Source organism: Merops nubicus, unplaced genomic scaffold (genome assembly GCF_000691845.1).
Source record: "Merops nubicus isolate BGI_N331 unplaced genomic scaffold, ASM69184v1 scaffold30615, whole genome shotgun sequence".
Classification (NCBI taxonomy): Eukaryota; Metazoa; Chordata; class Aves; order Coraciiformes; family Meropidae; genus Merops; species Merops nubicus.
Window position 1 is genome coordinate 15,486 of NW_008612280.1, and position 15,259 is coordinate 30,744.

Below are 15,259 nucleotides of genomic sequence, written 5' to 3' on the forward strand. Positions count from 1 at the left end.
GAACAGACAATTTTACAAAACAGTAGGAAGGTTTCATTACAAATGTACACCTGCTGTGTCAACTGTCTGGGGTTCTTGGGGTCTTCTGTTTGGTTGGGTTTTGGTTTTTTAAAGTTTCAAAACTAGGTTTTGGGTTCGCTAATGGCTTGTATCTTTTATCTACAATAAATTCAGCATATATTTTTAGGAATGTGTAAGGCATTTTGGTAAGTTGAATGGCAAGGTCTACGTCAGACTCGTCAAACCGAAGTCCCTTCCTTTGAGCTGTCCTCTTTCCCCTGCAGAAGCAAAACAGAGATTGGTTACTCAACTGGGTCTCAACCTTATCCTCATGTCAGCCCAAGCATTAAAGCATTTCACAGATGGGCCAAGTCCTGCCTTCAGGGCAGGGAGAACCATGACCACCATCTCATGTGGTCCCAACAGCTTCCCAAAAGCCACCCAGATTATTTCTGGCAGCAAGTGCCACCTTGCACCTGGTTTTAAACCACTCTGCCTGACACATGCATCCCTGCAGCCTCCACTGATGTCAAAGGGAGAGATGGCCATGGCCATGGCCACCACAGATACCGTTTCTTGAAGCTGTTCTTTCAACTTCTTCACGGTTTCTTTCTCTTTGGCGAGTTGGTCCTGGGTAATCTTCAGTAGCTCCTGCAGTTTGGTTGCTGCCTGGCCCAGGTCCTTTGTTAATTTTTTTTCTTTTTCAAGTCTCTCCTACATGAGAGTCAAAAGAAGGCATCTGCCTCAGCCTCCCTTTGCCATCTGGTGACCTCCCCCCTCCAAAACACCTCAGGTCACCTTGGGTCTGCACCAAACTGGCTCAGTGGCCACAAGCCAGAGGAGCACCCAAGATCCCTCCTTGCTGGAGGGGCCAGGCATCACGCCACCAGCTACAGCTCACTCTGGCTCCCCAGAGATGCCAGGGACTGAGACAACCTCATGGGAGCCCAATGGTTTCCCAATAGGTGAAAAGCCCAGGCTGCGAGAGCATTTTCTCAGAGCTCTGCCCTTATCTTGGCCAACAGAGATGAGTGGCTGTGACTGCTGTCCTTCAGCTATGTTTGAGCTCACAGCCAGCCCCAGGCACAGAGCTACCTGCAGGGGAATGATCTACCTTGCCCCACCAACCCCAAGAATGCTAAATCACACCTTTAGTCCTGCTCAGACATGGCTTTTGCTGTCTTAGCTGAACACCAAGCACAAGAGAGCAGGGCAGCCAAATCACCTTGAGATGCTGGGCCTCCTCTGTGTCTGAAGCTGCCGCGTTGTCAGCCAGTCTCAGCTTTTCCAGCTCTGCTTGTAAACTGCGTGCTGAGCTCTGGGCCTGGAAGAAGGACACATACTCAAACACACCAGCTAAAAGTGCCCAAGTATCTCCTGCACCCTCCCCCATACAGCCCCTGGGTACTCAGTAGCTCTGATGAAGGGCTCTGATGAAGATCAGTACCCTCTGGTGAAGAGTTTGGTTATAGGTTGGACACTGAACACACTGCATTGCATTTTGCATGGAGATGTCCGAGATGGGACAGGGATGGGGAAAAAACCACACAAATTAATTCTTGGGCTTAATTAGCAGCCAAGAGCATAGAAAGGCTTTACAAACTGCTGGATTCTGTCCATCCACACTCACCTCCTCCAGCTCCAGCACCAGCTTTTGCCGCAGCACTTGCTCCTTCTCCACCAGCGTTTCGTTTTGCTCCAGCTGGGTTTTCAACTGTGTTGAGAAAAGGTGAAAACACCCCAAAGTGAAATTTTAAAAAAGACCTGTGAGATGAGCTACCAGAGACATCACCAATAAAGTTGGGCTAGACAAAAGAAACAAGAACTCCAGCTTTCCCCAGGGCACCAAAGGGCAACAGGTCCTGGCATCCCCCCTCCACACAAAAGCCAGGAGAATAGTGATGGAGAGCCAAGGGCTTGGCTTTGCATTGGCAAATTCTGCCTGCTCCTCAGGCAGCACCAGCTAGGACTTGGGATGAGAGGCACCCCATAGCAAAAGATGTGCCTGGCAAGTCTCTGAGCCCAGGAGAAGGCTCCACACTTATCAGGACTGAAGAAAAGAGACAAAGCCCAGCTCATGGGCACTGCCACCAGTGAGAGGTGTTAGCCTGAAAGGGAACAGCTACTGCTAATGCCCTCAGCCCAGCTCCAGCAAGATTTACAGAGGCTCTGTAAGCCTAATCCCCACCAGCTGAGAAGGGATCCTGGTCACAGTGTCCCCTTTCTTTGAGGGCACTCAATCCCCAAACCCAAGGGGGCATCATCACACTTCAGTGTTGGCCCATGGGCTTGCAGCATCCCCTGCCCACCTCCCCTAAACTCCTGCCAGGCTGATGCCGTGACAGAGGTCTCCCAAGGGCACAGCCTGGCAAAGCAGGCTGGCACGTTCCCAGAGGGAGCAGGACAGATGGCTGGAGGGACAGGGGGCTGGCGTGTCCCCCAGGCCAGGGGCCGCGGGCGCTTCCCCATGCGGTTAGCAGCGGTGAGACAGGACCCGGGACGTGGTTACTGTCGGTGCCCCCGGGGGCAGCAGCCTCACCACCCCAACCTCCAGGGATGCCAGCTCGCTTGGGTCAGCTTGTAACCCCACCACTTCTCCATCCTGTACACGGCTCTTCATCTCACCCAACTGCTGCCTGACCTGGAAGGAGGACCAGTAAGCCTGGCTCAGTTACACATCCCCACACTGCAAGCTTTTAGAAGACCCACAAGGAGCTACAGATAAAGTTTGCTGGCTTTTTTTGCTTGTACAAAAGCTGAAGTGCTTGGGAAACAACCTCAGCTTCTGCTGGGCATGGGATGGTGGCACCTAGCCTGCACAGCCTGAGACACAACAGCTCCTAGAGGTGCAGAGCACATGCTTATGTACTCTCCTTTGATCACTTGACACCTTGGTATAAAGCCACTGCTGAAGGTTTGCACTACTGTAGTTGAGGTGTTTAAAGCAGGGTGGCAGGTCCCCCGCTCCCATTAAAACCCCCTCACTCCATCTACCAGATCTCCATCCTCCATCACAGCATCACTGTCAGTCAAGCTGCAGGCTAACAGCCTGCCTTGGCCTGAAGAAAGGGAAGGCTGCTGGAGAAACAAATGTGTGTTCAAGGCTTGCCCATCTCCTGGGCCTCTACACCAGTCCTCTCTCCCATTTACCTGTGGAAACCTAGCCCCATCCTGCAGCTCCCTGAGCAATACCTACCCCCAGGCTGCACAGCCCCAGTTCTCCCAGATGCAGGTGGATGGATGGATGGATGGATGGATGCCTAAGGCACCCAAACCTCTGCCCCAGGGTGGTGCTGGGGTAACCAGTGTCCAGTGGTGGGGTGGCTGAGATTTTCTGCTACACACCAGCCCGTGCAACCCTTGCTGCTCTCCCTTACCTCTCCCATCATGGGAGGAAAGGCAGGTGAATAAAAATCTCCTCCTGGGTCTCAAAGATCCCCTCCAAAAGCCAGATCAGTCTGGTGTGCAGCAGCACCAGGTTTCCCCTGGTGCTGGCTGTGCCCTCCTCCCTTCCCTGAACCCCCACAGCTGGGTTTGCAAAGCGGCCCCAGGCAGAGCAACAGGGTCCCAGCAGGGCAGCTCCAGGGCTCCTCCCTCACCAGGGCCAGCTCCTTGCTCTGCTTCTGTGTCTCCATCTTCGCCGCTTCCAGCTGCTCCTGGGACTCTGACAAGAGCTGCCTCAACTGTCAGTGAGGAACAGAAAGAAAAAAGATCCATTTATGTACTTGGTTTTGAAGCCCTTTTGCCCAAGGAAGCATTTCTATGATGTACCATTTCAGAGGCCACAGTGGCATCCCTTGCTCACTCGCCTACTGATGCCTGCTCAGAGAGAGACAGAGCTGTAAGACAGCTCTGTTGCACCCGAGCCACAGAAATCCCACAGGCCACTGAGAAGCAGTGGACATCATCTCCACACAAAACTCCCTGCCCATCACCTTGTCAAGGGATCTCCTCACTTTATTTGCAACCCAGACCAGAGCAAACACCTCCATCTGTTTTATCCTGCTTTGCAAAGCTACATATTCCCAGGGCACCCCCCAAACTGCAGCTGGGTGGCGAGTCAGGCTTCGAAGAAAGCAGCATGTAAGGTGGTCATGGCCACCACACTTACATCTTCAACTTCTTTTGTGTAGTTTTTGCGTTCAGAGCTTGCTGTCTCCAAGTGATTTTCCAGTTGTGTTTCCAGAAGAGAGGTGTATTCCTTTAGCTGCATTAAAAGGGAAGAAAGCAGGAAGGGGCTGACTGACGGAGGCCCAGCACACCCTAAACATCCCATGGTGCAAGCCTGCCTTTCCCAGGGCAAGTCAGGAGATGGGTCCTGACTCGGTTCAAGCACAGCTTGCATCTGTCTGGCACCTATGCAGGGACATTCTCCTGTACCTTACCTGATCTGTGCTCTGCAGATCTGCTTTCAACTTCTCCACAATGTCTTCAAGGGATTTCAGCTGGAGTTGCGACTGAGCCAGAAAGGACCAGAGAAGGTCAGTGAATGGCATCTCATGTGGACACTGAGCATTTTTAATTCAACCAAAAACCAGCCACTGTTTCACTCCCACCTCTCTCACTTCTTTCTCTACCCAAGTGCAGAAAGAGACCTGACACCAAAGCAGAGCTTCACAGCCTGCAGGGCAGGAGCTCCTCTTCCCAGGGAGGATGAGTCCAACAAGCCCAGGCCATAAATCATGGAGAAAGGAAGCAGCTTTTGCCTGCAGGACTTCAGCTGGCCAGCAGCAGTCAGCTTTCAACACCCATGAAACTGGCACCAGACTCTGTGCAAGGTTCCTACTGAAAGTGCCTTTGGTTTGGAAGCAGCAACATAGACTTTCCAATGAGGTGTCATGGACTCTGATATTAAGAGAGGCCACGCTATCAGAGAGAGCATGGGGTTTGCATTTAAACTTGGACCAATTTGAAAGGGACTCCATGGTTGCTGAATTTTTTGGAAAGGAGGACTTCACCACTTCCACAGGAGATGGGCTGCTCTGAGATGTGCCCTGGTCACCAGACATTCATCCCATCATGAACATCCTGCTGCCAGCACACCACCAGCAGCCACATCATCCGTGTGCAATCCTACCTCAGTCCTCGGCAGTGCTGGCACTGCAGCAGCCAGCAACAGGCTGAAAAACTCAAAGATCTCTTGTACAAGAGCTCTCCCACCTCCCTGCAGCCCAAGTTAACTTCAAAACTCCATGTGATGGATGAGGAGCAGCCAGACCATGGAAAGTAGCTTCGTCTCAGTGCTGCATTCACGAGGGAGGAGACAAGCCTGCTCTGTAGAAAAGGCACGGCCAGCCAAGTTCTCCTAGACTCCAGCTAAAGTCACAAGAGCTCACACAACACGCTCCCCACCAAACTCCTGGGCAACAATGGCTCTCTGGCAGCTGCCAGATGGCTTTTTAACTAGGAGCAGCGATACCCAGAGCTAGACAGACAGCTGGACCAAACATAATGTGCAGTACGTGGCTTGGACCACAGGTCCCTTCTGAAGGCTCAATGAATGCCAAGGTCGGCCCAGGTTTTGAGAGCAAGCCAAGTTCTTCTGAAAATTTGAGTCCAAGAGTCCTGTACAGGCTCTCCTCCCATCAGGCCAGCACCCACCAGGAGTGCTGAGCCCGATTTCCAAGCATCAGAGCTTGGATCCTTGAAGCAGTGCCATGGTTTCCTAACAAGCATGCCTGAACTGGGGAGCTGCAACCATTCCTTCAGCTCCCCTGGCAGGGTGTAGGCACATATCAGTTGGGGATGTGGGATGCAGGAGGAGAGGCTTAGCTCCTATGTCAGGTGGGTTTCCTGTCTGCTGCTTTGGTGACAGGAGGTGTGGATTTTGGGAGAAGAGAAAGTCCTCATGTCTCAGAGATCAAGGTCAGCAGGAGCAGTTAAGGTAACCATCTGATTTATAACCAACAGCCCCTCTGCTCCTGTAAATGCAGCTCACAAACTTTTGCACTCAAGTGAAATCCAGGTGTGCCCCAACACCCACCTTTTGAAGTTCTTCTTCAGACGTTGTCAGCTTTGCTTTCCACACCTGCTCCTCCTGCTCCACGCTCTTCTGCAGGTCTCGCAGCATCCCTTCCTGTTGGCAAAGCCCCAGCTGAGCCCACAGCTCCTCCAGCCCTCCCAACTCAAGCAGTGTCAGGGCTACCTCCTCTGCAAGGACTTGGGCCAAAGCACGGGTGACAGAATTAGGTGCCCCAGGTGGGGCTAGGGGCTGCCAGTTCCTAGGCTGGCTCGATCACCCCTGTTCATCAGAGCCCATGATGTGCCACATCCCACCACCACCAGGGCAGTCTCCAACATGATTAAGCTGAGGAAGAGCTCTAAAAATACATGTTTCTCTGCTTTCCCCATCTCACTGGCAAATCATCTTCTACACAGCAGCCCCCTAACATCCTATGGGATGCCCAACACAAGCCAACGGGCAGCCTGGGCTGCCAGGAGACCTCTCACAACATACTTCTAGCAGAAAACAAATGCAGCACCAAGGGCTACAACTTACTGTCTCAGCAAGGATAGTTCTGTACTGCTCACATTCTGCTTGTAAAGTGCTTTGCGCTTCCTCTGCCTCTTTTAATTTAAGTGATGAATCCTGAAAGGAGGAGAGGAAAGGGATGGAGAGAGGTGAGGAGAAGAAATGAGTGACTCTTAGGCACTCCCTCACCCTTCCACTTCCCAGCCCCTTTGCTCACCAGGGCCTCTGTTGTCATCGTGTGCTGCTTTAGCACATCCATGGTCTTCTCCTTAAACTCTTGTAACCACGTGTCATAATCCTGAGTTTGACAAAGAAAACAAGGAATAAAAGAGACATTTAGATGTTTGTCCTTCCTGCACGGCAGGGGCTCTGCAGGGGTCTGAGAAAGCCTGTGCCCACCTGCTGCAAAGAGATGGTAATTCCAGGGAATGCAGAGAGCAGTGTCTTCTTGGTTTGTGTCTGGAGCATGTCCAGCTGTTGGGCCAGCTCTTCCTGTAAGAGGCACATCACAAGCATGGGATGGGGATCTTGAGCACCTGCTGGCCAGGCTGCCAATACCAGTCTGGCTCTATGGTGCCTACATGGGTGTGGGAAACCAGTCAGAGAAAAGTGCTGCCACTGATCCTCCTGGATCATCCATCTTCATGGTTCCCTGACTCTGGATACACAGCCCTCAAGACAAACCCTCCAAGCTGGCAGGAGGGTTGGGTCAGCACTGCTCTTAAGAGGCAGAAAATGCAGGGCAAGCATCCTGGTGGCTTTAGGAGGCTGAATGTTTCCCCTACAACACAGGCATCACTGCTAAAGAGAAATGTCAGGCTCACCTTTGCTTTTGTAGCAGCAAGTACTTTCTCCTCACACGCCTTCTCCACCATGCTCAATGCTTCCATTGTTTTCCAGTTCTTCTCACAAAGGTCCTGCCGAGACCACACGCAGAGGGCATTAAGCCACGTATCATGATGAAGACCATCAAGCTGCTGATTTCAAAGCCTCTGCTCAGGAGAGTGGGCAGCAGCCTGTCACTTTTGTGAAGGGTCTTCCATCCCACTGCCCACTTGTGCCTCCTTCCCAGCCATCCTTTCAGTGGCCCAATGCACAGCACCACCCAGGCAGTGGCCTTGGAGGAGCAGAGCAGAGCTAGATAGAGACAGGAGCTCCAGAAGCAGCCCACAGGATACCCATGGCTGCCTGAAGAGGACACACAAGGAGCAAAGAAGCAATGGGGTGTGAGGGACCCCTGATCAGGGACTGCCCTGACCCTGCTGAGGTGGGATCTCCCTGACTTACTAGGTCCTAAACCTCCCAAGAGAATGGGGAACAGGCAGCCCACAGCCTGTTGCAGCCCAGCAACTCCAGCTGTGAAGCCTCCTGGGGGAATTCCTGCTCTCTGGCAGCCAAGGCAATGCCTCCAGTGCTCCACAGGGCTGGAAGAGCCACACCACAGAGCCAATGGTAGCTGATTATGATGGGCTGTCATTCAAATCCCAGAGATCTGGGTTTCGGAGGAAAAAAACTGAGAGCAGTAAAAGCTGAGCCTGGTTTACTCACGTACGTTGTTTTTCATCTTCTGTTGCTCCACTGCCTTTTGCAGCTCCGTGGCTTCCCTTTCCAAGGACGAGAGCTGGTCTGTCTTCTCCTGGAGCCTGGAGGGGCAGGATGCAGGAGTGAGTCTCAGCATCCACCTCCCTCCCATGTAGTAAACTGCTGAGAAGGGAACCACAACCCGTCCTATCCCAGGGTCTGCTCCAGGATCTACACACAGCAGGAGGAGGAGGGAGTAAGACTGAAAACTACAGCCACAGCAATGCTGGAGTGGGATCTAGTTTTCTATCAGCTCAACAGCAATAACAAGCAAGTGTGTAGCTGACTGGCTCTCTATTCAGGACAAAGGGAAGTAAGCTGATCCAAAGGTCAGAAACTCCAGATTATGCAACTGGGACTGCTCCCAGCACACTCCTGTCCACAGCTCATTAGGCTGAGATAGCCCACAGGTCTGCATTTTGAAAGCATCAGCCTACTAACTTGAGTAACCATAAATCAGAGGCTGACTGGGTCTCTATTCAGGACAAAGGGAAGAAGTAAGCTGATCCAAAGGTCAGAAACTCCAGATTATGCAACTGGGACTGCTCCCAGCACACTCCTGTCCACAGCTCATTAGGCTGAGATAGCCCACAGGTCTGCATTTTGAAAGCATCAGCCTACTAACTTGAGTAACCATAAATCAGAGTCGCTGACTAGACGCCCAAGAACCTGCAGCTTCCCTCCACACCCTCAGATCCACTACATGCCCTGAAGTTGAGCCACAGCCTGAGCTGACCAAGGAAGGTTCAGGTCCTTGACAAGAACCATCCAAGTCTCTTGGGGTCCCAGGACAACTGAAGAGCTGCCCTCCTTTAGAGGAATGCTAGATGCTCGCTGGCAGTGGAGGAAATCCTCCCCCCATGCAGAGCCTGAGCCTTCCCAGAGGTGCCCACCGCATGGAGAAGGGGCAACAAGCAAAAGTCATGAGATGGGAAACTCCAATTAAATGCCAGAAAACCTTTCTGCACCAGGGTGGAAGAGGCTGCCAAACACTGTAATGGGGACCCAAAGAGGTAGCGAATCTCCATCCTTGGAGATACCTGGAAACATCCCCAAAAGGTCTCTTTTGATCATGTCAGCTTTGAGCAGGGGCTTGGATCAGAGTCATCACACCTTCTGCACCAATACCACCAGAACCTCCTAGGGGGAATGGGGCAAAGCTGGAAGTGGGCAGATTCAGGCTGGATGTGAGGAAGCAGTTCTTCACCATGAGAGTGGTGAGACCCTGGAATGGGTTGCCCAGGGAGGTGGTTGAGGCCCCATCCCTGGGGGTCTTTAAGGCCAGGCTGGATGAGGCTCTGGGCAGCCTGATCTAGTGGGAGGTGTCCCTGCTCATGGCAGGGGGGTTGGAACTGGGTGATCCTTGTGGTCCCTTCCAGCCCTGACAGATTCTGATCTGTTTTAGCAGAGGACTTTAGAGCCCTAATGGCTCAATGGTTGGACTTGATGATCTTGAAGGTCCCTTCCAACCTAAGGGATTCTATGATTCTATGATTCTGCAGGACCAGTCAGCAATTACAGTCTCACTTCAGAATGGATAGGCTCTTATCCCGGGCCAGCACTTGAGCCAACTGATATTGTAAAAAGCTGTGTGTCCAGGATTGACCTTGTCTTCCCAGCTTCACAGTCCCCTAGCAGATAGGTGGGAAGCCCTCACCCCCAAGGCTTAGTACTTGGGGAAGCCTGGGGGACACGAGCAGCACACTGGAGGTGCCACAGCAGTCTCCTAGACCCACCTTGACCGTAGCTGCTTCATTTCTGCTTCATTGGCTGCCTGGAAGAGAGAAAGCACATTTTTTACCTGTCCTAAGGCCCATGATGCAGGTCAGCCCTTTCTGTGCTATCCCAGAACAAAGATAATACAGGTACTATGTTAACACAGTGTAAAAACACCTCCTTGAGTGGCGTAACTCCCTCTCCTCCTCCCACTCCAATTAAACAAACACACGACCTGCAATTCTCTGTCTTTTTCTGCCTCCCTCATCTGGCCTGCCTCCAGCAGAGCTTCAATGGATTTGATCCTCTCCAAGAGCTTTGCATTCTCTGAGCTGGCATCCTGTAGTTTCCTCTTCACGCTGTCCAGCTCCAGCAGCTTGTTTGTAACCTCTGCTTCAGAGCTCAGCACCTTGGCCTGTAGTTCTGTTGGAGGAAGGGGTGAGAAACACAGTAAAAGAGGTGCAAAGAAATTTGGAGTCTCCTCACCCCGCCCTGCTCAAGCAAGACTCTTGGCCAAAGAAGTCTGGGCTGTGGATGCTTTCAGGAGGCATGGAAAGGGCAGGCAGGGATGCAAGAGAGCGCAGAAGCGAGGCAGTGGAGAGGTATCCTAGACCAGCACCACAGACCAATTCCACATCTCCCTTGCACAGACACCAGGCAGCCTAATTCACTCCTGGGTCTACTTGTTCTGCCCTGACCAGCCCCACCAAGCACTCAGCCTTGAAACCTCCACATCTGCCCCACAGTTCTCCCTGAGCCAACTCAAGGTCCTCACCAGCAATACTCTGCTGCTGTCCTTTGGCCTTTTCCATGTCTGCTAACAAGCTTTTGTAGCTGGTCTGGGTCTTGCGGAGCTCCTCGCTTACTTCCTCCAGCCTCTTTTGCAGTGTCTCCTCCACCTCCCTCTGGGAAGCCTGCACAGGAGGAAGAGAAAGCTTTCACAGTGTGCCAATTTGAAGCAAAGCTCCATGTGTCACATAATGCTATTTTCAAGTTAAGCTTCGGGGTGTTCAAGTCATTCTTCCCCTGTGCATGAAGCATCTTGCCTCATGCTCACATTTGATCACTTGCCAGCCCTCAGGTAGGAAGCAGACAACACCCAAGTGTCTCAATTCTGGGCCAAGCCCATGGCCATCCTCCCCTCCAGGGACCTAAGGTCTGAAAAGCCTCTTAAAGCCCTGATCTTAATGCACAGCCCCAACCCAGCAGGGAGACCTACTGCCATGGTGCTTAGTAGGATGGGGACCCCAGCCATGTGTTTCCACAAGCAGAAGAATTTTCTGTGCTGTTTGGGCCAGGGAAAACTTTCTTCCCAATCTTAGAAAGCAGTAAGGAAGAGGCCTGTCCAAGGCAGGCACTTTGAAGGGGAAGGCAGAGGAGGAGGATGAGGAGCATGCTGCACAACAGCAGCTCTATGGGCACGAGTCACGGCCTTGCAGATGGAGAAACACTGCTTTGCATGGAGGAGCCAGGTGGTGGTAAGCCAGCAGCTCTGTTGCTGTCTGAGTGAGGCTTCTAGAGCCACCAAGAAAGCAGGACTTTGTTTTTTGAGAATTTGGCCCCATATCCTCAGGTCAGAACTCTAGGTGTTACTGTAGAGTACATTCTCCCTAGCAACTTAAACACATTGCTGACTTTAAAGTGTTGCAGCTAGTACGATTTATTTAATTAGTATTAAAGTGAGGTTCTCCTAAAAGTACACCTAGAAGATGGTGTTTTAAGCCAGGAAGACAGTTTCTGCACTCATGCTGGCTGCATGCCCACATCACCTACCTTGCTCCTCACCTGCAAAAGCAGCAGGGGCCAAAAACAGCTCACCAAAAGGAGATTTGCACCCTCAGGCATACAAAAAATTAGAAGTAAGGATATCGAAGGCCCCTTGTTCTAGGAGCACCTCTAAAAATCCACTTTTGCATGTGCAGATAAAGGTCTCCACCACCACAACCCCTTTGTAAAGAGGCCAGTGCAATTCAGAGACCACAACACGTGGAGGAGGTCTGTCTAGGAGGTCTGTCTCCCACCCCGGGGGACAGAATTGCAAGTGACCAGGTATGGGGTACCCAGAATTGATGCTCCCAGGCCCCACCAGAGCCAAACCCCAGAAGAACTGCCAACCCCAAGAAGATACTCCTCCTTGTGTGGGTACAGCCTGCCTTCCAGCAATACACCACTGTTCCTCCACCCACAGCATGCTCAGAGGTTCCACTTGGGAGGTGTCCTCTGAACACCCCTACAAACCCCAAAGCCAGACACACCCTGGTGACAACAAAAAAAACTCTACCTCCTGCACCAAGGAGGGAGGGCAACAGGTTCAAAAACAGCTAAGCTGAGAGACAGCACTCCCATCTGCATGAGCACAAGCTGGTGGGGGCCAACGGGTTTCCTCTGTTGCCTTAGGGTACCACCCAGCAGCATGACCCAGCTTCCACCCCACACCTCCACACCAGACAAGTGACAACGGCTTCAATCAGGGCACTGTGCTCCCTGGGCTTTGCTGGTGATGCTGCACAAAGAGTGTATTGCATGTCACCAGCTAACAGAGAGGAGGCAATTAAGAGGTCCACAAGGCAACTGGCTTTCCAGCTGTGGACACTCATCTCCCTCCAAGCTCCTCCCAAGGCCAAGTCCATGGATGCCATGCAGTTTAGCCACCTGCCTCATCTCTGGGAGGGGAGCAGGTTTGCTGGTGCCTGCCTGACCTGCAGCTGCTCGATCTGCTTCTCTGAGGCCATTGCTTTGATCTCCCAGCTCTTCTTCTGCTGCTCCTCTTGCTGCAGCACCTCGGACTTCTCAGACAGCTCTTTCAACAGCTTGTTGCACTCCTGCCGTAACTTGGCCAGCTCGGCGTTCTGCCTGCACCAACAGAAGCAGGGTTATTTTAGTCTGCAGGCCAGTGAAGCATCTCTGATGTTCCCTAGGGGGGAATACATCCTTCTGTGGGCCCAATACAGGACTTGAAACCTCCCACTGGTTGTTTCCCTGTTTCTAGGCCACGCATGGTCCTTCAGGGTGAAAAAAGCAGAGAAATCACTTTTCAAAAGCTGCATTTCAATCAACCTTCAACCTTTGAAGTAGAGGACTCGAGGATTTGTGTTCCCACACACAAGAGGAAGCACCCTATGCATCTGGAGACTGCTCTGTAATTATTTGACTACAGTTGATTGCTGGCTATTTCAGACTTTCTGTAAGGAGGAGTATGAAATTCTTCTACCTAGCTCCTATTTGTCCTGCATGCACTGGCCAGTTCTCTGCAGCATCACTCCTATCAAAGTGACAGTTGCATTTCTTCTCAGGTTTGAGAGTATAAGCTCTAAGGGGGGGAACTGCCATAGCAGTTCATGGTCCTCTCTCCCACCTTCTACTGCATTAACACAGGTGACCCCAAAGCAGAGAGGGTTTCCCCTACCCTTCTACATGGGAAGAACATACTTGTTTCCCTTGCCAACCCCTTGAATGCCATTTGGCAAGCTCCTCCTCACTCCCTCCTCCACCTCCAGCTAGTTAGGGTGTTTGTAAAAGCACCTTCGAAAAAGTGGGTGCCCAAGCCCGACGGACAGCCAACCCCACTGTCTGCCAGAGGGCAGGCCCAGGCTCTGCCCCCTGCCCCAGCCTTACCTGCTCTCTGTCTGGCTGGTGGCCTGGTTGAGGGCGTCCCTCAGGATGGAGTTCTCCTGCTGCAGGCGAGCCAGCTGCGTGTTGGGACCATTCTCCAGCTGCTCCTGCAGGGTCCGGATCTAGAGGAGCCCAACGGGTTAACGCTGCCACCAGCCCCTTTGCTCTCTCTGTGAAGCTGAGATGAGCAAGAGGCACTGGCAACACAGGAGGGTGTCTACGATTCAACATCCCATGAGGATGCTCCCACACTCCTCCTCTCCCCCGAGCACCACGCTCCGGGAGCACTGCGGGGTCTCACCCCTCCCCAGGGCTCCGGTCCCGTTGCACATCTCAAGCCTTCTCCAAAAGGCTGCCGGCAAAAGCCCCCCTGCGGCCAGGGAAGGAAGCTGCAGAGCACAGCGTGGGGCTCACCTTGCCCTGGAGCTGCTGCGTTTCGCTGACGTGGTCCTGGTAGCTGGCCTGCATGCGGGCCTGCACCGCCGCCACCTCCCGCTCCCGGGCAAGCAGCTGCTCCTTCAGCTTGCCCTCCACGGCCACCGCCTTGGCCCGCTCAGCTGCCAGCTCCTTCGAGGAGAGAGGGCACCCGGTTAGTCCTCGGTGTATGAACCTCCCCGCTTCAAGGGGATGCAAAACCGGTGGGCTCCTAGCTCAGAAGACTTAAAAGTTCAGCCCTTTCAGTGCTGCCCCCATGCCCAGCTATGCCGTTTAGCACTTACATTTCCTCCTGCATTTTGTTTTGGGCTCTGTGGCCACTGGATGCCACTGTTGTTCCACACTGGGTCAGCTAAGAGAAAGGAGGAAGACAGCCTGGAATTTTATTCCTCCACCCCCCCCTCCCATCCCTAGGATCAATAACATCACACAAAGTTTGGGGAAAAGCGAGAAAACTTTAAGAAATAAAATAAAATAAACGCCCTCCACCCCCTGCCAAGACAGAGATGCTCTGTTGGCCAGCTGGGCAACACAGTCAGCACAGGCAGGAGTTCAGCACAGCACCCAAGTGCATGGGGTGGCTTTGTCCTGTCCACTCCTGCCTCCTGGCAGATGGACTCACCGCTGCCAGGTCCTGCTGGCTGCCATGCAGGAGGTGCTGAGCCCAGCATGGCAGGGGTCTGTTTCAACTTCAGCCAGCAAAAAGAGGTAGTGGGCTGAGTCAAGAGCAGGGGTGTGTGGATAGGATCAGGCTCCTTAAGGACTGATCAGCACCTTCCCAGCTTAGGGGATCTGGGCAGAGACAAGAAGGGGTTTATTTTCCTCCCTAAAGCAGCAGAAAGCTGCAGTCTCTTACGGGAAGGGCTTTGCCTTGCTTTTTCTGCAGCTGCCGACAGGCACTACCCTGCAACTTTTTTGAGCTGGTGCCTCCCCAGGCTGCATCAGGCCCAGGAGAAGAGGTCAGGCAGGGAGCTCCTCCCTTTCTTTTGGGAGAAAACAGCAAATGGGTGAAAGGCTCCAGGGGCCTTTGGGCTTCACCTCCAAGGAGGATGAGCTGCGGGGAGTGGGAGGCAGCCGGGAAGCCGGGACAAGCGGAGCCCAGGCTGGGGATGCCACGAGGGCCGTGCAGCACTTACCTTGCTGAGCTCCCGCAGCTTGTTCCTGGCAGCGGCGGCGTCCTCCTGCTCAGCAGCGAGCTGTTTATCCTTGTCCTCCAGCTGGCGCTTCAGGACGGCGACCGGGTCACCCTTCTGCGTGGCCTGCCAGCGCGGGGGGCACATCAGTGGGGACCGTCACCTCCAGACCCCTCTACCCCGCGCATGCAAGATGCTGCCCTCTGCTCCAGGGGAAAATTCAGCTCTGGTCTCCAAGACTAACTCCTGGGGCCAACCTGCCCAAAGATAGGGTGTCTTCCTTCCCCTCCACACCTCCTAGGGTTCAGCA

The 15,259-nt window shown here is 53.1% G+C and overlaps 1 protein-coding gene across 1 annotated transcript in view; it reads right to left on the bottom strand.

The window, feature by feature from the left end:
* The window catches only part of RRBP1 (ribosome binding protein 1), a 19,753-nt gene continuing 4,494 nt past the window's right edge, over positions 1–15,259 (bottom strand). Inside the window, exons 3-23 of the mRNA XM_008941497.1 lie at positions 14,953–15,075; positions 13,796–13,948; positions 13,385–13,503; positions 12,469–12,622; positions 10,545–10,683; positions 10,005–10,192; positions 9,790–9,827; positions 8,025–8,115; positions 7,297–7,389; positions 6,872–6,964; positions 6,690–6,770; positions 6,500–6,589; positions 5,984–6,076; positions 4,386–4,457; positions 4,112–4,207; positions 3,600–3,683; positions 2,549–2,641; positions 1,631–1,714; positions 1,226–1,324; positions 571–714; positions 1–278 (exon numbers count right to left, since the gene is read on the bottom strand). Of these exons, the coding sequence (XP_008939745.1) occupies positions 240–278; positions 571–714; positions 1,226–1,324; positions 1,631–1,714; positions 2,549–2,641; positions 3,600–3,683; positions 4,112–4,207; positions 4,386–4,457; positions 5,984–6,076; positions 6,500–6,589; positions 6,690–6,770; positions 6,872–6,964; positions 7,297–7,389; positions 8,025–8,115; positions 9,790–9,827; positions 10,005–10,192; positions 10,545–10,683; positions 12,469–12,622; positions 13,385–13,503; positions 13,796–13,948; positions 14,953–15,075 (2,166 nt within the window). The 3' untranslated portion in view covers positions 1–239. The remainder of the gene's footprint in view (positions 279–570; positions 715–1,225; positions 1,325–1,630; positions 1,715–2,548; positions 2,642–3,599; positions 3,684–4,111; positions 4,208–4,385; positions 4,458–5,983; positions 6,077–6,499; positions 6,590–6,689; positions 6,771–6,871; positions 6,965–7,296; positions 7,390–8,024; positions 8,116–9,789; positions 9,828–10,004; positions 10,193–10,544; positions 10,684–12,468; positions 12,623–13,384; positions 13,504–13,795; positions 13,949–14,952; positions 15,076–15,259) is intronic.